This window comes from Vipera berus (assembly GCF_964194415.1).
Source record: "Vipera berus genome assembly, chromosome: 10".
NCBI classification, from domain to species: Eukaryota; Metazoa; Chordata; class Lepidosauria; order Squamata; family Viperidae; genus Vipera; species Vipera berus.
In genome coordinates, this window is record NC_138213.1 from 15,388,205 (window position 1) to 15,412,250 (window position 24,046).

Consider the following 24,046-nt stretch of genomic DNA (forward strand, 5'->3'; position numbering starts at 1 on the left):
TATTATTATTATATTATATTATTATTATTATTATTATATTATTATTATTATTATTACTATTATTATTATTATTATTATTATTATTATTATTATTATTATTATTATTATTATTATTATTCACTCCTGCTGCCTTTCTGCCAAGTTTGGGGCTCTCATGCTAGTCTTCTTTTACTTTGGGGCTAGAAAAAATGTGTACTTTTCCGTTCCCGAAGATCAGACAGGATTGTTAACTGTTGCATCTGTCTGTTAAAATTGGAGGAGCTTTTGAGGGTTTGTTTTTTGTTTGTTTGTGGGTTTTTTTTGAGGGGGGTACATTAGATACAGGCACATTCATCTGCAGGCAGTTAAATCAAGATGAATTGCAAAAAGAAAGCAAACCATGCAAATATCTGATATTTCAATGCTTCTGCCCAGGGTACGAGCGCGGAGTTTCCTCTGACGCGCTTCCCTCCGCAAAATTGTTAATCTGAACATGGGCTGTGCATTGGAGGTTCACCTGCTTGTATGCAGCGTATGACATTGCAGATAGGTTAAGTAGCCCTAAATGAAACTGACCGAGGAGGTGGTCCGCTTATAGGTGATGAAAACGCACATTTTCCCAACAAATAAAAATGTGGCTGTAATAAGATACCAAAGTTTTCCTGCCTTTCTTGAAAGAGCAATTGCTATTCGCTAGCACTTGTTTTTGTTTGTTGTGTTGTATGTTTCTTTCTGTAGCAAAGAAAAGAGTGATTGGCAATAGAAAGAGAATTAAAACACACAGGGAAGGAGACGATCTGTGCACTTATTTGCCAGTCCCTAGTAAATGGATTGGAGAGAGTAGTGGCCCCTGCATTCAGGGGGGCCGAATTCTGTATAGATGTAATAGAACAGAGGTGTATAACCTTAGCAACTTTTAAGACCTGTGGACTTCCTATTGCCAGAATTCCCCAGCCAGCCATGGGGATACTTGAGAATTCGCATGTTAACTAGAGATTTGGGGAGATACAATTCCAATAGGTACATTTAGAAAATACCATGTTAAGGAAGATGATTTAAATACCACATTGATAAATTGTTTCTGGAGAAAATGATTTATCATTATGCTCTTCAGTAAAAAAAATGTTTTAGATCCAGTTCTACATACAAATAAAAATGACCAAATAAAATATCACCAAGAAGTTTAATTTTCTAGGTTAATAATTCAAAGGGTGTGCACTGTAAACCAGCTTTTTATTTTCCACCTTTAAACAGCATCCTCTTAAAAATACAAATGCTTGGAATATTTTATCAATTGGCACATTTATCACTTGCATAAAACATTTCATGTATGCTTAACTCCTATACTTATATTGTGTTAATTATGTAATCTAGACCCCAATATTTTTATACCAGTATATGATTTGGTTGGTCTATTAAGCAAAAATATCAACAGAAACACTTACAAATCTGTACAGTCTGACTAAATTAAATACATTTAATTTGTTAAAAAATAATTAGATTATGACCAATTACAAGTGGTGGCATTTTAAAATCCCATTATTTTCAAAAAGTCCACAAAATATCCTGGCCATTTGATGGGGCTGAAAATTATCAGGTAACAGTAATGAGGCCATGAGTACTGCAGATATATATGACATTTATACAACTGCCACTGAACTGTATGCAGGGAAAGGAATAAATCTAAAAATTTTAATAAGCCCCAAGTGTTAAAAAAGCAACCAAAAACTATGTCAAGCATTCTTATGCCAAGGCTCTCTATTACCACAAAAAGATCTATTTGTGACATGTTCCAACATGCCAGATTATGGGTTTAGCAGTATGATCCCAATTTTGCAAGAACACTTGAGGTTGAAAAGCTACCTGTAATGGCTTATATTAGTTGGACTCAAGATTTCAGAACAATAGTATATTGTAAAACAAGTGCACTCGCCTATTTCTCCCTCACGCTGTGCCTAATTTTATTACACAATTCTGCATCAGTTAATATAATTCCGTTTAAGGTGTCCCTCCCTTGCAAAACAACTTAAATTCTACTTTCAATGTAGATTTAAGAGCATAGTCCCTAACGATTCTACGGTAATGTCTGAACTGCTGTATTCCATAATTTAGTCTTCAGTTTCTTTGGTATAATCAAAACTGAGTGACTGGATTACCCAAACTGTATCCATTGATGATTGGCCGGAGAAAAGGTGTATTGGGGATCGCCATTGTCTTTCTGAAAGGATTCATGATTCATTGAAATTGCAGTGTCACCCCTGAGGCACATTATCTTACAAACTGCTTCCACAGAGGGACAGGCAGTGTGGTAACTCTCTAAAAAAATTATTGCTCACCTCAGTTCTTACAGGGGAACTTTTCAAGGAACATAACAATCTGAAAAGTTCCAATGCCCAAGAAAACAAATGCATCATGTTCTACAGCTCTTTGGATTCTCTGATAAAAAAAATTTGACCCCCGCCAACGATTACTCCCTTGTGAATTGTTCTATCCATTAAAGGTGGGCACCTACTACTGAACTGATGCTGCCCTCCTTGTAAATAATCTCTACATTTCTGAGGACGGGCGATGCAAGGAGCCCGTAGGGTTTGGCCAAGAGGACAGCAGTGGCTTTTGAATTTTGTTTTCTGGGCCGTGGAAATAAGTCACACCTGAGGACAAAACGGAACACACAGGCATCATGGACAAATCGGAGAGGGGTACATGATTTTTGTATTTGCTTTTCCACCATATGATTCATATCTACTTTGTTTTGATTCTTTGGCTTCTTTTGCAGCATAGCTGCGAGAGACGTGGTGAGCTGAAGCGCCGTGCCCCTTGTCCGATCTCTTGACCACGGCTGCTTTAGCTCTAGAAGGAGGTTCCAGATGCAGGTTGATTACACCGGTTTCTGGCTTGAAAACTAACAGTGCCTTCAAAGAGATGCAGCCCAAGCTGCCTTGGCTGGCCTTTGGCCTGCTCAGAACCTCCTGTCCCCTGTGCTGAGAATACTTGATTTCATATTCCTTTATCGGCAAAGTCCTTTTCTCACCTAGGAACGTCTGAATGGAGTCTAATTTTCCTCTTACCCTTTCTCCCTCAGGGTTGGCATTCATCATTGGGATGTAGGTGTAAGGCTTGAAGCAGGAAACCCCAGCCTTTCTGCCGCCTGCTATGGGTTCTCCTTTGATGAATTTGCAATCCAGGTTTGGTTGTTGGTTGGTTCCCCAAGACACGTTTTTCTTAAGAGACTGTGACATGTTCTGGTGAGATATACTTGAGGTTGTTTTGCTTGTTCTTGACTTCTTGGACTGTTTGGGGGACTTACAGCATGTGAAAGGAGTAACTCTTTCCCAGCTTTGTGCCTAGTATGGGGGGAAAAAAAAACATGGAATCTTTTTCTTATTAGTGTAAAGAAACTTGTGGCTATACCAAAACTATGACTTTTCCAGACCTCAGCTTGGTGAATTTGGGTAAACTTTAAATTGGAAAAACTTGCAACCTTTGCCCTAGTGCAGGGGTAAGCAACCTCGGCTCTTTTATGATTCATGGACTTCAACTCCCAGAATTCCTGACTCAGGAATTCTGGGAGTTGAAGTCCATGAGTCATAAAAGAGCCGAGGTTGCCTACCCCTGCCCTAGTGTCTCAAGACATTTTCCCATGCCACAAAGATTTCACTTGAAAATTACAACCTTTCCTGTTCACTGAAGTTCTGTATTTAGTTAATGGATCTCAAGGGACTGGGAAATTAAGAATGATCTCTTAGTGCACTCCCAAAATTAAGTAGGCTAACAGAAAGGCCTTATATGAGTCATTTGTGCGATCAACTGTGTTATTTAAAATATATATCTTTGTGTGCAAAGATATTTTTTTTTCCTTCTGAAAAACTGTGTCCCAGGCCATACTACAAATTCATCCGGAGATTTCATAACTTAGTATTTGTCTGTTTATTTACATCAAATACCGAAACCGTTTGTTTCTTGTTTCCCTAGTTAGCATGGGAAGTTATTGTCAGGAAAAACAAGTTTTCTTCTTTGCATAACTCGTTTTTATCCGTAGTGATTTCAAATTTTTTAATATAGCTAAAGAGGAGCCCTATATTTTGCCATTTTGCATATTGCAGGGGTTTTCCCCCCTTTTTTGCATGCCTATGGATTCCTTTAAAAAAGAGCCAATAAAAATTCATTTGCTATGTTAGAAATCATGGTGGTTAGACTGCAGTATTGCAGGCTGACTCTGCCCACAGCCAGGAGTTCAATCCCAACAGAGCTAAAGGTTGACTCAGCCTTCCATTCTTCTGAGGTCAGTAAAATGAAGACCCAGATTGTTGGGGTCAATATGCTGACATTTGTGAACCGCTTAGAGAGGGCTGTAAAAACTCTAAGAAGCAGTATATAAGTCTAAGTGCTATTGCTTTTGCTATGTTGACATCTAGTTAATTTTTAAGAGAATTTAAAAGTGTGTGTGTGTGAGAGAGAGAGAGTATGCTGCTAAAAGTAAAGTGTTTGCTATGTATTATAAATGTAGATTTTAAATATTTTACTTTAAAACCTAATTAGTTCTGTAGCAACATAAATTGTAACAGTACTTTTTGGAGAACAGAAAAGGATTAATTGGGGCTTCAATTAAAGAGTATGTATGTATGTATGTACAGTATGTATGTATGTACAGTATGTATGTATGTATTCATTCCATTCAATCAATGCCTGATTCTCAGAAATTACATGGAGAAGTCCCTGCAGTTTCCTTAACGAGGTTTTTCAGAAGTGATTGCCCATTGCCTCTTTCCTAGGGCGGAGAGAAAGTGACTGGCTTGAGGTCACCCACTAAGGTGGGACTGGAACTCATATTTTCCCAGTTTCTAACCTGATGCCTTAACCACTACACTAAATTGGCTCTCAAACAGTCTTAAATATCTACAGTGCCCACTAACTCCATATTCATAGTAGATAGGTGATTATTTAGAAACTAGTCAAATTGAGTGAAGTTTTACAGCAAACAACGACAGTAGAAAATTGCCATCTTAAACCTTTCCCAAAGGAATGGGACATCTAAACTAATCCGAAACATGCTTTTACCTAGGATAAAGTTCCACTCTAAATATTTTTTGTCAGATCCCTTATCTGATATTTTTTTACTTTAAGATACAAAAAAGTATAAACCATTAAACATGGTTCCCTAATTTTACTGTATTACATGTGTCAAACAAAAAACGATTTTTTCTTTTTTTCTGGACAGCTACTATTTCATTTTTTCTTTTCTTATCCATGATGTCAGTTCAGTTATCATTTCTGATCCATTTCCCCCCAAAATTGATAGAAATGCCATTCTCATACCCATTGAAATTAATATAAGGTTCATTTTTCTAAGTATATAGACTATCTCATTTTTGAGATTGTTATGGCCAGTTTTGTAACAAGGGACAGGCCTGGATTTTCCTAGTTAAATGTAAGTTTTTACTGTTCAAGGAGACAAATAGCAAGCATTGAAGCAAATGCTAGAATATTTGAAGCTTTTTATCAACCAAGCCTGCATGTTTGCTATATCATTTCCTTGGGATATAACCATGCAACTTTCAAATTATTTGGGTATAAGCTCTCCAAGTGCATGTTTCCAGTGTTTATTTCTTTAAAACCAAGAAAAGGACTTTCTTGGCAAAATCTTTCTAAGAATTACTTGGAAGGCTTTCTGACAGCTGATTGAATGTAAATGGATTCCCCAATCAAGATTTTAGATGGAGATTAGGGTCTTTTGCAATTCGATGCCCAGAACTATCATTACCTTTCTGTTATTCAAACTATGACAGGTAACATGTAAGGTAATTATGGCAGTTGTTGACAGGAAAGTATCTTGAACTGAAATAGCGAGGAACATGCTGTCAGAGTGCATCCAGGAAAGAATTTATTGAAGCTATCGAGACCGTAAAACAAGGTAAACTATCTAAAAAGTCCTAAGCAAAATATGGAAGTCAAAATTACATACAAACCAAAAACAAAGATAAAAACCCCAAACTAGCAAATATTTTCTTCACATATTAACTTATCTATAAACTGTTTAAACATTTTAAATCAAAAGGCAGGTTCAAAATTGAATTCTTAACAGCACCTAAAAATGGCTAAAGGTTCCACCTAAAGGTGAGAGGGCCTTTTTTCTACATTCAGTGAAGCGCTGTCCAGACTGACTTACCAAAATGAACAGAGCTCATAAACCACATCTCCTTAAATCTACAATCTGCATTTGTCTCGAGAGTCTCTATGTGTGCAACTTTAAAACAAGGCAAGATTTGAATCAAAGACACCTAGGCAAGACCAAGCATGGGACCGTGTTGGTCCTGCCATGGTCCTCCCCACATATATTGTCCAACGACTATAATACAGCCTGAATCAGTTTATAGTTGCACACTAAGAGATTGGCAGGGCTAAAACTCCATCTTCTGTATCCTCAGTCAGCTAGATGGGTCCACTTTTAATCCATGACAAAAACCTTGTAGTAAGCTGTCTCCTGAAAGCAAAGGACTTCAAGGCTCAAATCAGGGAGGTCCAAACCTTGCCAACTTTTAACACCTGTGGACTTCAATTCCCAGAGTTCCCCAGTCAGCCATACTGGAGGATGTTGAAGTCCTTAAATTTGCCAAAGTTGGACACTCCTGGCTTAGAGTCAGTCATTTTAACCACACAAATTTGAAGCCCCACAGAAATCATTGTTGTAGACCAGGGGTCTTCAAACTTGGCCCTTTTATGACTTGTGGACTTCAATTCCCAGAATTCCTCAGCCAGCTTGCCTGGCTGAGGAATTCTGGGAGTTGAAGTCCACAAGTCATAAAAGGGCCAAGTTTGAAGACCCCTGTTGTAGACTAACTGACCAGCAGACAGTTAATTTTTCTACAGAAGTAAGGAAATGTTGCCTCTGGACAGGGATGATGATGATTAATCATAAGAACAGAGAACCTTCGGTATTGCTTCCCATGCAGAGTGAGCAAACCGACTCTATTAACATCTCAACCCTAAATTACAACTTTAAGAAAGTCAGGTCAGCCTAGAAGGCAATGCTGTTAAGGCAATCCGGCTGACCGTTAAGGAAGGGAATAGTCCAGAGAGCAGTGGGATGTCCTGAGATTTGGCCTGACTTCTTTCCTGTTTGCTTCCATCGTAACTCCTGCTCCTAATTTCATTGGCTTTGCTGGCGTGGCTCCCTTTTGCATGCAGGGAATGGCTGCTGTGGAGATGCCCGGGTCTTCTCAGCTGAACTGAACTGTTCAAGGCTAGACTTTTCCGATACGGCAAAAAACCACAGTGCCAGTAGCCCCGATCCAAACTCCTTGAGGTGACTGAAGTCTTGGAAAGCCTTGGTACAAAGGCGGAGGCTATCCCGTGCATTTTTATCTGCTCCTTCACCGCATCGTACATGGCGTCTATCCTCGGCTCGCATTTTACTTCCTTGGTTTTTAAAAACTCAGGGCAGGAAACCGTCTCTGCGTAAGCATGGGAGGTTTTGTCATTGGCCTGGGAGTGAACTACCTTACTTTTCTTTGGAGAGTTATCCAGGCTGTGTCTGAGCGCTGTATCCTTCAGGGGTGGCAAGACCAAGGATGACTTAGCCGTGATTTCAGCGCCAGATGGATTCCACGGAAGAGGCTCGTGGCTCCTTATCTCTTTGGTCTTGACGGTTTCTAGACTTTGGGGCTTTCCCGGGGACAGGATGTTATATTCCTTGATTGGCACCGGGGTTTTTTCCGCTGGGAACAGCAGATTCTCTTTCATGAGAAATAACTTTTTTTCACTCAGAGAAGCTCCGGCTTCTTTTAAGGACATTCTTTTCTTTTCTCCTCGGGACATTTGAATAGAGTGCAATTTGCTATAATCTGTTTCCTTCTTAGGCTCATCCGTTGCAGAAGCAGCAGCAGTGGTAGTTGTGAGTGAGTTAGAATAAAGCACAGTCTGTTGTTTTTCTGGAGGGTTACCTGCGGCAGCGCTCGAGTTGAGTTTGAAATCGGACTTGGCTTGAACGAGGTTTTTGGGCTCCGCTTCCACACCTTGCATCAGATCTAAGCAGTAGAGGCATCTATTCATGCACTCGCTTGTCTTGGATTTTCGGACTCTCTTTTGCAACTGAAGGTAAGCAAAGGGGGCTGTTTTGCTCCAGCTTTGGACCTGAAGACACGAAAGGAGGAAAACCGTATTCAGCAAAAAGATCTTGGGCTGGTGGGGCAAACCCTAGGTCAGGGGTAGGCAACCTTGGCTCTTTTATGACTCATGGACTTCAACTCCCAGAATTCCTGAGCCAGCTTGGCTGGCTCAGGAATTCTGGGAGTTGAAGTCCATGAGTCATAAAAGAGCCGAGGTTGCCTACCCCTGCCCTAGGTGGAAATGGCATGTCCTGAATGAAACTGCAGTTTTAGAGGATGAAATTATTAAGACCTTCTAGCACGGTAAAAGCACCTACGAGTGATTACAACCATTTGACATTACAACTGCCGGGGGAAAAAAGGGACTTATGACCCCTTTTTACACTTAAAATCGTTGTGGCAGCCCCACGGTCACATGATCAGAATCGAGACGCTTGGCAACTGCTTCATATTTAGGACAGTCGCAGTGTCCCCCGGGCAGTGGTGGGATTCAAATAGGTGAACAACCGGTTCTCTGCGTGGATGCCACTTCCGGAAGTCCATTCTGAGCCTGGGCAACCAAAAATTAGCTACCGGTTCTGCTGGAGTGGTGCGAACCGGCTGAATCCCACCACTGGTCCCGGGGTCACGTAAATCACCTTTTGCCACCTTCTGACAAGCAAAGTCAATGGGGAAGCCAGATTCGTTTATTAAGTGTGCTACTAACTTAGGGGTTCCCAACTAGGGGTGGCTTTTCAAAATTATAGTGTATGTGCATAATTTGTTGCTGTTATTTTGAACTTTTGTAAGGGGTGCCAGAATATATCAGAAGCGTTCTAGGGGCGTGGGGTATAGAAAAGGGTGGGAACCACTGTATTAACTGAACCACTGCAGTGATTCACTTAACAACTGTGGCCACAAAGGTCGTAAAATGGGACGCCACTCAAATATCTCACTCCGCAACAGAATTTTGGGGTTCAGCTGTGGTCGTTAAGTCGAGGACTGCCTGCATAAGTTTGAAATTCAGGTTGAGTGTAGAAAAATGGACTCTTTGTTTGGAACGATGCAGTAGGAATGACATTTTCAGGCCACTCAAAAGCACTTCTCTTTATCCAGCGAAACCTTTAGCAACCCGTTTGGCAGCTCTGGAGGGAATCACAAGATTTAACAAGTGGCTCCAAAATAGCCATCTCGTGGTTTTTGTTCTCCCTCTTTCTACTTAAAATCACGCATAGCACCTTGCACCAAAACTTGGAGATTCCTCCTGTGAGGAAGGGAAGCATAGTGTCCTTGGAACATACCCTAAAACAGTCGTCTCCAACCTTGGCAACTTTTAAGACTTGTGGACTTCAGCTTCCAGAATTCCTCAGTCAGCTTGGTTGGCTGAGGAATTCTGGGAGTTGAAGTCCACAAGTCTTAAAGTTGCCAAGTTGGAGACCCCTGCCCCAAAAGACTATGCCAGACACCTCACACAAGCATCTTTTTTTTCTAGATTGCCATCAATTTGTTTGCCTAGTGGCCTCCGTTCCACTGGAGGAATCTGAAATTGCCCACTACAACATGGGTCACCAATTCCTGGCCCATGGACCAGCATCGGGCCACAGCCTGCCAGAAACCGAGCCATGAAAACAACGAAAGCCCCATCCGTGGGATGCAGGTAGCATGCGAAACCAAGCCCCACTCCCAAAAGCTTAGGGGCCGCTGCATTATAATATAAAGGATTCAACCATTGCAGACTGCTTCTCTTTATATTCCTTTGGCTTTCTTAGTTTTACGTAGAATATTTTTATCCCACTTTTTAATAGGCGATGCCACTAGCAAAGTTTACAAAGAACCCATATCAAAAAGAATTTTTTAAAAAATGTTGCCTCCATAAAAGACACTTCTAGCTAGCAATAGCCAAGGTAAACCTATGTCATTCATTACAAGTCCATCAGAACAATCCTGATGTATGCATGGGGGAAAAAAGTTTTGAGTATACATGTCGGACATGTATTCTTGGAAATAATATTCTGTAACTAAGAAACTGCTATCTCTATGTTCACCCTCACACCCTCTGAAGTAAGGGCATCTGGAATTAATTTAATTTTAATTTAATTTTATTAGATTTATATACCACCCTTTCCCGAAGGACTCAGGGCGGTTTACAGGGCATTTTAAAATCACACCAATACAAAATACAAAAGTTAAAAAACAATTAAAAAGATTAAATTATCCCTGAAAATAAAAACCCCAGTTAAAAATTCTCAGCCTGGGCCGGAGAGCTCAAAGAGCCAGGTCTTCAGGTCCCGGCGGAATGAACGGAGGTCGGGGGCAGTCCTAAGCTCCATGGGCAGCTGGTTCCAGAGGGCAGGCGCACCCACAGAGAAGGCCCTCCCCCTGGGTGTTATCCGCCGGCAATCTTTAACCGGCGGCACCCTGAGAAGACCCTCCCTGTGCGAGCACACTGGACGAAGGGAACTTGATGCCGGCAGCAGGTGTTCCCTCAAATATCCCGGACCCAAGCCATTCAGGGCTTTATAGGTCATCACCAGCACCTTGAATCTCACCCGGAGGGCAACCGGAAGCCAATGCAGCTCGCGGAGTAGAGGAAGCAAATCTTTTAGTTAATGGTATAATGTTTTTTGCAGGATCGTATTTGTAAGACTACAGAATTTGCAGTCAGAAAGTATGGAATTGGGGGGGAGCGGGCGGAGAGTGTAACCTTAATCACGCATCACCAGTTATGCTGAAGGTATGGCTAGACACAGAACAGCTGTCATAAGGTCCTCGATGTAGATAGAGGACAGTAAACTTATTTAAGTCACTGTATGCAAGGGACAGACTACAATTGCTGCTCAGGTGCTGTAATGGTATATAACAGGGGCCTTCAAACTTGGCCCTTTTATGACTTGTAGACTTCAACTTCCAGAATTCCTCCCCCATCACAACTCACATAATTGAGTTTTGCCCCATTTTACGACTTTTCTTGCCCCTGTTAAGTGAATCACTACATTGTTAAGCTACTAGCACAGTTATTAAGTGAATCTGGCTCCCTCATTGACTTGGCTTGTCAAAAATCACAAAAGGTGGTCACATGACCCCGGAACACTGCAGCCATCATAAATATGAGCCAATTGCCAACCATCTGTTTTGGTTTTTTTTTTTTAATTTTTATTTTTGTTAATCCCAAGACTGTGGGATGCTGCAGTGGTCGTAAGTGTGAAAAACCATCACTTTTTCCAGTGCCTTTATAACTTTATATGGTCACTGAATCGTAAGTCGCAGACTGTGTTGCGCTGTGTGTTATTTTTGCACATTTTTTTTAAAAAAAATGTGGTTTAAGAATCAGAATTGGCTTGCTTACCGCTTCCTCCCATCCTGTCCCGTTCACGCACTCCCACGGCCTTTCCTCTTGCTCGTTCACACTGTTGCTGATGCTCAGGAGTGTGTAAATCTGATTCCTCTCCCGCTTCTCGTTTGGGTAGACGCAGCGCGTCTCCGTTTCCACATTTCTCAGCTTTGTGGCGGCTTTGTCAGAGTTGTTGTCGTCGTCGTCTTCGTCGTGGCTTCGGTTCGGCCCAGGGGAATTCATAACACTTGCAGGTCGGGCTCCCTCTGCCTACAAGGCGGATGGATGAGGAGGGCTTTGATATCAGCAAACTCAAAAGAGGTGCAACGGGGGCTTTTATTTTATTTATTTTATTTATTTTAATTCCTTTTATATCCCGCCCTTCTCCAAAGACTCAGGGCGGCTTACAAGCTTAGCAGTAGCCTTCATTCTATGTATATGCCTGCTTATTAGGGCTTTCACACACACACCCCAAGCGGCATTATTACAAAGTCAGCTAAATTGCCCCCAACAATCTGGGTCCTCATTTTACTGACCTCAGAATTTATTTTATTTTATTTTTATTTTAATTCCATTTATATCCCGCCCTTCTCCAAAGACTCAGGGCGGCTTACAAGCTTAGCAGTAGCCTTCATTCTATGTACCGTATATGCCTGCTTATTAGAGCTTTCTCACACACCCCAAGCAGCATTATTACAAAGTCAGCTTATTGCCCCCAACAATCTGGGTCCCCATTTTACCTACCTCGGAAGGATGGAAGGCTGAGTCAACCTTGAGCCTGGTGGGACTCGAACCTGCACTAATGGCAGGCAGCTGGTGTTACTTAAGGAGGCATTAGCCCACTGCTCCACTCGGGGCCTCTTGAACTCCCTCCCCATCCCCACCCCTACTGTCGGGCAAGGCACTCTGTACTTGCTCAGGAGCTACGGGCAGCATTTTTTGCCCGGGTTTTCCTCCGAAGCCAGGCCGGGCAGGGGCCGGGGCCGCCATTACCTTGGCGGCACTCTTCTCGTGCTCAGGAGCACCTCGTCCCCGGCTGCTTTCCGCGGAGGGGGCTTCCGCGCGCGCCCGGGATGACCGTTAGCTCGGCGGCTCTCCCCGGGCCTTGGCCCGGGCCCTCTGCGCTCCGGGAGCAGAGCAAGGCATGGTCGGGGGAAGGGGCGGCCCTCTGCACCCGCTCAGGAGCCCCCTCGCCTGCCCGCACTCACCCCATAATCCCGGCCGATCCTCGGGCTGCTTCCCCTTCTTCCCGCCCGCGTCCCGCCGCCTCCGAGAGCTCCGCCGCCGCCGCTCAGCCGCTCAGGGGGAGGCGAGGAGGACGCCGCCGCGGCCGCCAGGAGTAGGACGGGCTGGGCTGGGCTCGGGCGCGGCCCTGCCGGGGAGGGAGGGGGGGGCGCCGCCGATGCGATCACAGTCCCCGCGTCGCCCCCCGCCTCTGCCGTCGCCCGGGGGCCCGCCGTTGCCGGGCGACGGGGAGCAGCCGCGGGGAGGAGGGGGAGGGAGGGGGGGTCTCACCATCCCGGGTCCCGCGCGTCTTCTGCCGGCAGCCCGGGTCGACGGAGCCTCTCCGCCATCCCGCAGCCCGCGGATGCCCGTGCAGGAATGAAGGGGAGACGTCAGGCTTCCCTCGCTCCACGGATGGACGTCTGCGAGTGTCTGTTGTCTTTGGGGAACGTTTTTCTCTCTTACCGTGTTGTCTGCAACCTTCTTTTTCTTAGAGGGAGGCAGGGAGGGAGGGAGGGAGGGAGCGGGAAAAAGGATGGATGGATGGATAATGGGAAGGAAGGAAGGAAGGAAGGAAGGAAGGAAGGAAGGAAGGAAGGAAGGAAGGAAGGAAGGAAGGAAGGAAGGAAGGAAGGAAGGAGAATAGTGGGAGGAGGGAAAAAGGATGGATGGATAATAAGGAAGGAAGGATGGATGGATGGATGGATGGATGGATAGTGGGAGGAGGGAAAAGGATGGATCGATTATAGGAAGGAAGGAAAGAAGGAGGGAGAATAGTGGGAGGAGGGAGATGGATGGATGGATGGATGGATGGATGGATGGATGGATGGATGGATGGATGGATAATGGGAAGGAAGGAAGGAAGAATAGTGGGAGGAGGGAAAAAGGATGGATGGATAGGAAGGAAGGAAGGAAGGAAGGAAGGAAGGAAGGAAGGAAGGAAGGAAGGAAGGAAGGAAGGAAGGAAGGTAGGTTTTTCTAAGCTGCAGATGCAGGAAGCAAGTTCTGCTGATGAGCTGCCAGTCAGGAAAGCTTCTGCCTTTTAATCAAATGGTTTAGCAGGAAAAGGAGCTACCAGACTCCTGATTCTTGGCAACTGTGAAGTTTTATCACTATTGTTGTTGTTATGGCAGCATAATGCCTAATATTGTGGTTAAATTGAGGGTTGGCCCATGGGAGCACCCAAGTTCAGACTGAACTCTCCTTTGGGCCAGGCATGCTCCATGCCAACCTGCCCCTGGGGGGGAGTTGCTGTGCTAAAGAAAAGGCAGATGTAAGTCCCATAATGGAAGAATGATTGACAATCACTGTTTCTCCTCTAACTTTCAAACGCAAAATGAGCAGGATTAGAAAAACTGACCCAGATGCACTAATTTTGTTTTGCCAAGGCTTGTTTCTCTAAAGAAAATACGCATCCGCACAAGTCTCATTGCCTGTTTCTCTCAAAGTGCCTCCTACTCAAGTCACTGAGTCTTAATCCCAGATTAGTGTTTAATTGTGCCCTCCCCATGTGTTGGCCTACAACGTCCGAAATCCTTACCCAATTATAGTTATAATCCAAAACAGAGAGAAAATGGTTGCATAGGACTTTATCATTTATTCATTGTACTATATTTATGTCCTTCTTTCCTTCTAAGGAGCTCCTAAGATGGTCTTTTTAAGATACCCAAAAATATATTTTGAGATTCCCAATGATCAAACATGTCCTTTTAAAACTCTACCGTAATTCTTCTAATAATTTAAAGCAAGGGTCTCCAAACTTGGCACCTTTAAGACTTGTGGACTTCAACTACCTGAATTCCTCAGCCAGAATGGTTTCAAGTTGCCAAGTTTGCAGACCCCTGATCTATGGAGACACTCAATCATCAACTATGACTTATAGTTGCCCCAAAGGTGCTTTTTCCAAAGGTCAACTGAACTTTCTTGTTGTTTTTTCTTTGGAAATATTTCCCTTCTCATCCAAGAAGCTTCTTCATTTCATCAGTTCAGTTCTCCAGAAGTGAAGACACTTTCTTTTTTCAAATAATAATAAATAAATAAAAACAAGAAAGGTTGCCTTTTCGAAAAGCATCTTTGGGATATAGGATTCAAGGTATCTTAGTATTGTACTCAGCCCCCAACCTGTTGTCTCTCTTTTTCTGAAAGAGAGAAGTGCTGAAGAATCCACTTTATCTCACGCCCAACCGTCTCATTAAATTAAACTATAGGGTCAGTCATGGTGGGTGAGATTTGAGAAGATGATTGATCTCACTCCCTGTCCAATCCTAGATTATTTCTTCCATTTCATTGCAACACCCCGACAAGAATTAGATTCCCACCCATTTGACATAGATAATGCTTGTCATTGTTAGGGCAAAACACTGGATTGATTGCAGTTATTAAAAATATATGATTAATGCAGGCACAGTAATAGACATCTATAAAGTCTCTGTACAAGTTCTTATTTGCCATATATTTTTCTCTTGAGCTCATGACTATTAAAAATAAGGACAACCTACATCCAGAATGAGGTTTTTGTTTTTTGTTTTTTGTTTTTTTTTTATGGAGAGAGGTTCCAAAATATAAAGTCATAAAAAGGCACAAATAACAATAAAAAAAAGAACACAATCTCAGTCTCCCTACTGTTAAACCGAAATATCAACGAAAAGTCAACTGAACTTTCTTGGGGGTTTTTTTCTTTGAAAATCTTTCACTTCTCATCCAAGAAGCTTCTTCAGTTCTTCAGTTCAGTTCTCCAGAACTGAAGAAGCTTCTTAGATGAGAAGTGAAACCTTTTCAAAGAAAAAAAAACAAACAAGAAAACCCAGTTGCTTTTTAGAAAAGCACCTTTGGATACAGGATTAGAACTCAGAGTCCCCTGGCCCTTAGCCTGGCACCTTTAGCCCGAGACTAAACTGGTTTAATTAAGGGTTTTCTTAAAGAAGCCTAGATAAATGTTGAGATTTTATTATAAACATTAATGTATTTAGAAAATGCAATTAAACAGATGTGCTTCCTTTGGAATCCAGTATATCTGAAAATCCGTTTTAGGAAAGCACAGAGTTTTAACAGTTGATTACAAACTGGTCATGCATCATGAAAACAGTGTCACCTAGGAGATGCTAGCTCAGCTTTATGTGGGATTATGAGCATGGAACATTTTCTCTGAAGGCAGAAAAGGGTTTTCAATGTCTCATTAAAACACTTAAGAGTAGGAGTGTGATCAAAGTACAGTTCCTACTAATCTCTACTCCTTCTCCTTTATGAGCAAGTGTTTAATTACTCCGTGAACACAATCCCTTTGAGTCACAAAAGAGCGTCTTTGACAAGCAATAAACAATAATAGATTTTATAGCCAAGATTGATTTGCAATGTTACGTTATGTTTCCATTGTTAAAAAGTTTGTAAATTTCTCCTCAACTAAGGTAACAAATTCTGAGCTGGTTTCTCCTAACTTGCAACATAAAATAGCTTTGTCTTCCTTCTCATACCATGTAAAGTGGCATCTATACATACTAGCTAATCAAATTATTATTTTTTTTAAAAAAAGTTAAAACTGAGTTTTGAATTCTGCCTCCTTGCCCCTTCTGAATGTTCACAGAAACCTTTTTAAAAGTAATAGGTACTTATTTCATATGTACATATGTATATATGTCTACACACCCACATTCTCCAGCAGATCAAAATATAATTTAATATCTACTTTAAAGAATTTTAGTCAATTTGGTTGACACAAACTCTTCATTCAACGTCCCCATCCCCACCCCGACGAGAAAGCAAGGCAATTGGATCCATTTCACTGCTATCACAGTAACCTTCTATGGCCATCTTTTCAAACCCTGGGACATATCTTCTTTTAGATATTTTCTCTTCCTTAAAGCTCCTGCATGTCAGAAACGAGCCTGTCGGGGTGTGTGTGTGTGTGTGGAGTCTGGAAGTCCACTTGAATCTACTGGCATAAAATGTCGTGGCTCTGATTGCATCTTGCAAATGAAAGATGTGGCTGCTTAGTTATTGCTTAGTGGGACAAAATAGTCACAATACACAATTGTTCTTAATAAGGATAACCCTCGGCTTACAAACATTCATATATGACTGTTCAACGGCACTGATTAAAAGGATAGGATAAAAGTGACTTTCACACGTAACAGAGGTTTCAGCTTCCCCACGGTCACATGGTCAAAATTCACACCCTTGGCAGCCGACTCGTATTTCTGTCGGTTACAGTGTCATGTGACCCCCCCCCTCTTTTGTGACCTCCTGACAAGCGAAGTCAACGGGGGAAGCCAGATTCATTTAACAACCATGCAACTAACCTCACAACTGCAGTGGTTGACTTAAACGACTGTGGCAAGAAAGGGCGTAAAATAGTGCAGAATTCACTTAACGGCTGTCTTGCTGAGCAACAGAAATGGGCTCAGTTGTGGTCGTAAGTTGAGGACTACCCGTAATGACATATAATGTCTACTGCAAATCACTGGCTGCCCGAAATGGGTTCGCTTATAAAATGATGCACAGTTCCCTTTGCCTCGATTTGTTCACATCAATACACTCAGGGGTCTTCAAACTTGGCCCTTTTATGACTCGTGGACTTCAACCCCCAGAATTCCTCAGCCAGCTGGCTGAGGAATTCTGGGAGTTGAAGTCCACGAGTCATAAAAGGGCCAAGTTTGAAGACCCTTGAATACACTGAACTTCAGAGCAGGAGGAATTCAGGCTGGAAAGGGCAGTCTCCCTATAGGAGCTAATGCTGCTATCCACCCTGGGTCTCAATATTAGGAAGAGAGCTGGTGGGGCTGGCAGCAAGCTGTCTCTGCAGTTGCTTTGATTTTATGGCCGCCTGCTATCCTCCAAGTTGAACTTCTGCTCTCCAGCCAGCTGGGCTGATGACAAGAGATTGTGAAGCTTAGCCTGAAGCATTTGGAAGACACCCAACTGCCTATCAGCAGCTGACAGCCGTAGAGTTGGTTAGCCCTGTTCCAGAGCAACATTTCTGAAGCTCAGCAACTTTAAGAAGTGTGGGCTTCAAACTCCCAGAATGCTGGCTGTGGAATTCTGGGAACTGAAGTCCACACCTCTTAAAAGTTGCTGTGGTTAAGAAATAGAAATGACCTCTTCTTTAAAGGTGCAGCGCTGGTTTACGGAAGATGTAAATCTTATATCAAGAAAGATCACTTCGGTTTCTGTTTTAAGATATACATACATGTATACATACACACACGTAGATGACTGCATTTTATGGCTTAGCTCGGGTTTCCTAAAACCACTCCAGGTTATTGGAAATCATTAATCAGCTGGAAGGTGTTTCTTGAAAGAAAGAAAAAGGCAAACATTTCCATGCTATTGCTAAGTAAACATTATGCCCGGAAAGTTCCCAGGGGCAAAGCACAATTTGTAAGAGACTTTATGCTTTGTCTCTGGTGACTTAGAGCAGCACCAGACACGGCTAACGTGACAAAAAGCATGTCTTCATCCCTGCAATCTCGGCACATTAATGACTGAATAGCTCTAGGGGAGATCCCATCTCAGTTCTTGAATGAGGATGCCACAGCAGGATTACTGCATTGGCACATTCTCTTGGTCTAGATTAGGTAAAGATAAAGGCTCCCCCGCACATGCGTGCTAGTCGTTTCCAACTCTAGGGGCCGATGCTCATGTCCGTTTCAAAGCCGAAGAGCCAGCGCTTGTCCGAGGACGTCTCTGTGGTCATGTGGCCGGCATGACTAGACGCCAAAGGCGCATGGAACGCTGTTACCTTCCCACCGTAGTGGTCCCTATTTTTCTACTTGCATTTTACGTGCTTTCGAACTGCTAGGTTGGCAGAAGATGGGATGAGTAACAGGCGCTCACTCTGTTACGCGGCACTCGGGATTCGACCCGCCAAACTGCCAACCTTCTGTTCGACAAGCTCAGCGTCCTAACCCACTGAGCCACCGCGTCCCGCGTCTAGATTAGGGGTCTCCAAATTTGGTAACTTTTAAGACTCATTACAGGCTGGGGAATTTGGGGAGTTGAAGTCCACAAGTCTTAAATTCTTTTTAAAAAAAGAATTAACTGTGCCTTCTCCCTCCCCAACAGACTGTTAATCTGAGGGTTTGTGTGTTAAATTCAAGGGTTTATTGCATATGACACTATTTATGTCAGGGGTCTTCAAACTTGGCCCTTTTATGATTTGTGGACTTTTAACTCCCAGAATTACTCAGCCAGCATGCCTGGCTGAGGAATTCTCGGAGTTGAAGTCCACAAGTCATAAAAGGGCCAGGTTTGAAGACCCCTGATTTATGTCAACTGCACAGTGATGAAAAGGGTATAGAGATTAGTGCAAATGACAGAAATTTGGATTTCTCCAACACTGCCCAGTGGTGGGATTCAAATATGTGAACCACCAGTTCTCTGTGTGGATGCCGCTTCCGGAAGTCCATTCTGGACCTGGGCAACAAAAGATTAGCTACCGGTTCTGCCGAGCTGGTGGAAACCGGCTGAATCCCACCACTGACTCTGCCCCTCCCTTCCCGGCTCCGTTTATATCTTCCAGAAAACCTTCCTTGGCAAGGCATAATTTGCAGGTGTTGAAAACATTTTAAGGAATTGGCTTTGCCATCTCACCTGAGTAGGCAGCCGTGGGACTGCTTAGCACCCAGAATGCGCTCCCCTGCCTTTTAATTAACTTCTAATGCCATTTTAAATTTTATATTCCGTTTTTATGTTTTTAATGTTTTATATGAACCCTGCCCAGAGTCCTCTGTGAAGGCGATCCATAGTTCCTAAATTTATTTATTTATTCGTGTCAGAAGCATCGTTATTACAACATCATGCGTAGGTGTGGATACAAACGTAAGAATGTAAAATTTTAAATGTATAAAAGCCTAATTTAGGCAGTGCTTGCTCAGAAGCGTGCAACATCAACTGCATTCTGTTGCGCTGTCATAAGGTCCTCAAGAAGTACCTGGGGCGGAAAGCAAGTGTACACAGGTGTGTGGTACTTTGCAGATCTCCACATTCACAATAGCATCAGGATCTCCATTGTGGGGCTGGTGCCTTTGCTGGGTTCCTGCCATTAAAGGAGAAGGGAGTGGGGGAGGCATTTGGGGGCAATCCACACCTGTGCATCTAATGGTGGGAAATGGGGAGGGGGAAGTGACCATGGAAGAGAACCAGATCACCAAACCAGCTGGTACCAGATTCTTCCAAGGCCGTTTGCCTTGAAAATGGAATGTTACCAGTTTCACACCTCAAAGCAGGGGTCTATGCTAGCTGAGGAATTCTGGGAGCTGAAGTCCACAAGTCTTAAAGTTGTCAAGGTTGCAGACCCCTGCCTGAAGAGTTTCTCCAAACATCTTACTGGCCTCACATTGGCTGGCTGGGGGACTGATCCTGGGACGGGGGCTCGGGAGTTGGGAAGAACAGCTTTGTATTTTGCGCGGGAATACCATATTCCGCCCTACCTTGCTGCAACCGGTTTCTTTTAGTCAAAGTTCCTTTTCTTCAACGAAATGGAGTCATGAGTCTCGCTGGGTCAGGTCTGACAAGTAGTCAGAAGTCACCAAGTATCCCCATTTATTCAAGGTGTCTCTTGATCTTGCTGTTCCTAAAGGTGATGGGTAGATGGGTAGGTAGGTGGGTGGGTAGGCAGGCAGGCAGGCAGGCAGGCAGGCAAGTAGATAAAAACAGTCAGTTGCTTGAGAGAGAAAAATAGTGTTGGAGAAAGACTTGAGAGTCCCTTGGACTGCAAGGAGATCGGATCAGTCAAACCTAAAGGATATCAACCCTGACTGCCCTTCTTTGGAAGGTCTGATCCTGAAGCTGGAAGCTCAAATAACTTTGGCCAAAAAGGAGGAGGGGATGGCAGAGGATGAAATGATGAGGCAGTCTCATCAACGCTATCAAAAATGTGGGAGACCATGGAGGACAAGGCAGCCTGGCATGCTGTGGTCTGTGAGGTCGAGAAGAGTCCGACTCGCCTTAGCAACTGGAAAAAAAATGGAGAGAAAAAAAACCTAGCCAGCTTTACCTGCAACAAGGAGAGAAGGTCCTCTATCATGGCCAAAAGCTGCTTTAGGGGAAACTGCAAAATCGAGCATCTTTTTGAGAGAGGTCCTCCAAAATCAGCCATCTGAATCTGAGCCCGGCTCTAGTGCTACGAGCATCCCTGCCTTAACAGATCTTCCCCCAAGGACAGATGCATTTATGAGAAAGAGCCCCCCCCCCAGTGATGCGTTTATCACGCCTGAATGTCCATTTTATCTGAATCTACTAGTGAAAAATCATGAGCGAAGACGGCTGAAATGATTGAGAGGCACGAATCAGGAAACTGGCTTGCGGGATTTCCTCTCGCTGAGGAATATGTCAATCTTATCTTTATTCTGTCTTGATATTATCTGTCTTGATATTATCCTTACCTTCTCAAGAAGCAATGGATGGAAACTGACCAAAGAGAGAAGCAACCTAGAACTAAGGACAAACTTCCTGACAGTTAGAACAATTAACCAGTGGAACAACCTGCCTCCAGAAGCGGTAAATACTCCAACACTGGAAGTTTTTAAGAAGAGACTGGACAGCCATTTGTCTGAAATGGTATAGGCTTTCCTGCCTGAGCAGGGGGTTGGACTAGATGACCTCCAAGGTCACTTCCAACTTTATTTTTATTATTATTCTCATCTTTTTCGTCTACTCATCTTTCCTACTACCTTCTCCTATTGGTATCTATGATTTATCACTTGTTGTATCTTATGATTAACGATTCTAACTATGATCTATGATCTACTGTATCACTTTTATGTACACTGAGAGCTTATGCACCTGAGACAAATTCCTTCTGTGCCCAATCACACTTGGCCAATAAGAATGAGAAAGCAGAATACTTAATTTTAATTTTCAGGAGCTCATCCACTCTTGCCCCCCCCCCCCCGCTTTCCAAAATTGTCGATCTAGCAACCTATAACTTTCTAGATGAGAGTCGTATTAAAATCGAGCGCTGGCTAGAATAACGTCCAGATGGGAAATGATTCAGAAGCTAGCAGGGAAGCAGCTCTGCCGTAGCCTCTCCTTTCAGATGGAAGTCACGTTTCCCCTCCCACCAACTGCCCAGATTCCCTCCCGTTTCCCACGTCACCGTCCTTCAGTGAAAGCATCAAGAGTACCGACACAGGAGGATTGGATTCGCACGACTTCGCCTCCCGGCCATAAAAACGGGTCGCGCCTGCTGCTTCTGCCCGTCCCACGGAAGCCGGGCGCCCCTGGCAAGAAGATGCCTCGGTTCGTTTGACCGGCGAAAGGGGAACTGCGCTTTGGGCGCCCAACTTTGCCAAGACAACTGCAGGAGAGGAGGAGTTGCCCCCTCTTTCGGGGGCTGCGTCGCGGTCTCCCCCATCGCCCGTCCGAGTCTCCGTCCACCATCTCCGGCTGCCAAGAACCGGGTTTTTGAACCGCCGCCGGCGAAGCGGAGCCCCTTGGCACGGGAAGGACCGGCGGGAGGGGAGGGGGGGCGGCCGCCCAGCCACGCAGGCCCCGGCCGCGTTGAGCGAGCGGCTGTTCTCGCGGGGGATTCCCACGCGCCGCCCTCGCCCGCATCCCCGCCTGAAGGACGCGGCGAGGGCGGAGGACGAGCCGGCGGGGGCGGCGAGACCGAGCCGCGGCCCGGCGCGTCTCTAGCTGACTGCAGGGCTCCGCCACGACAGGAGCCGCAGAGGGAGAAGCGGCGAGAGCGCCCGTGAGCCGCGGAGAAGAGCGGCAGCGGCTCCGGGCCGGCGCTGGGCTCCTGCGGGCAGCCTGCTCCGAGCGGCTGGCGGCTATGCGCAGCCCGGGAGAGCCGGCAGGAGCCGCCGAGTGACGCCTCCACCCCCGAGGAAGCCGGTCCCGCGGCGGCAGGATGGAGAAGGCCGGCTCCCTGCACGCCTCGGTGCCCGCGCCGCCGCCGCGCCTCTACCTGCCGCGCAACTTCAGCTGCAGCGCTTGCCTCTACGGCAGCCTGGCCGAGCCATGCAAGGGCGGCTGCAGCCCCGAGATCGAGGCGGTGGAGCCGCTGCCCGCGCCCGCCTCGCCGCCCGTCACCCGCGAAGCCGAGGCCGCCCGGTCCCCGCCGCCGCCGCCGCCTCCGCCGCCTCTTCCGCGCTCCCCTTCGCCGCCCCTCTCGTCGCCGCCGCCGGCTACCCGCGGCCGAGAGCCCACCCTGCCGCCCGTGCCGCCCAGCCCGACGCTCCGCCGCCGCGCTAAGTCGCTGCCCACGCCGGGCGAGCGGGGCCTCCGGCCGGCTTTGCAGCAGAGCCCGTCGCGGCGCAAGACGGTGCGCTTCGCCGACTCGCTGGGGCTGGAGCTGACCGCCGTGCGCCACTTCTGCCAGGCCGACGTGCCGCGGGTGCCGCCGCCGCCTCCCCTGGCCGCCTCGCCCTTCCCGCGCGGCGCGGACCTGCTGAAGACGCGCAAGCCGCCGGCGCTGGGCGAGCTGGAGCCGGTGCTGTTCGGGCCGCCGGCGCCGGTGCTGGAGCCGCTCTTCCCGCCGCAGCCCGGGGCGGGCTCGGGCTTCGCGGAGCGCGTGCGGCAGCGCAAGGTGCAGCTGGAGTGGGTGCGCCCCGAGGCGGCCGGACTCCGCGGCGCCGTGCGCGTCCTCAACCTGGCCTACGAGAAGAGCGTCTCGGTGCGCTACACGCTCAACCGCTGGGCCAGCTGCAACGAGGTGCCCGCCGCCTACCTGCCGCCGCCCGCCGCCGCCCACGACGGCCAGACGGACCGCTTCGCCTTCCACCTGCCCGTGGGCGCCGGCACCACTCTGCTCGAGTTCGCCGTGCGCTACCGCGTGGCCGACGCCGAGTACTGGGACAACAACGAGGGTCACAACTACAAACTGCGAGGCAGGCAACGGCCCGACGGCCGGGAACCCGACGGCGGCGGCGCCTGGATCCACTTCATCTGAACCGGGCTTGGCTCGGGTCTCTCCGGAACTTCCTTCCTTGCCTCGACGGGGAAAGGATCGAGGGGCGCGGAAGCGTGACGGCCCCTCTCCCCCCCATTTTTATTTAAGTGCTAAAGTGGAAAAGTACCCTTCCGAGGGCAATTGTGCAGAAGAATGGTTCGGCCGAGGGGCTTGACGTGGGCAGCCCCTGTGTCCCCTTGTCTGGGCTTGGAAATTAAGCTGTGCTTGGTCTGGTTAGACTGAGCCTGAATGGGAGACCACTGAGAAATCCCAGAGACTAGGCTAGATGAGCAAATTGGTACATCGAGTCAACACAGCTCATTGAGTTGAGCCTGAAGCTGATGTCTTTACTTCCCTTTGGAGGGTGCATTTTTTCCCCAAGAGGTCAGGAGGGGCTGGGATTGTTCCCTTTGACTTGCCCCATAATTAACCTGCCGGAGACTTCTTCCTTTTGCCAGCTCCTTGACTTGCCAGAAGTAAATCCGACTAAATGTCCGACTTCTTAAAATGCCTGATCTGTACTAATTAGGATTGCTGGGA

General features: G+C 45.8%; 1 protein-coding gene across 1 annotated transcript; it reads left to right on the forward strand.

Moving 5' to 3' along the window:
- Positions 1–22,465: 22,465 nt before the first annotated feature.
- LOC308672767 (protein phosphatase 1 regulatory subunit 3E-like) lies at positions 22,466–23,506 on the forward strand (the record flags this gene model as incomplete). Its single annotated transcript, XM_081335932.1, has 1 exon — positions 22,466–23,506. One exon carries the CDS (start codon positions 22,466–22,468, stop codon positions 23,504–23,506), a length of 1,041 nt encoding a protein of 346 aa, XP_081192058.1.
- Positions 23,507–24,046: the final 540 nt, after the last annotated feature.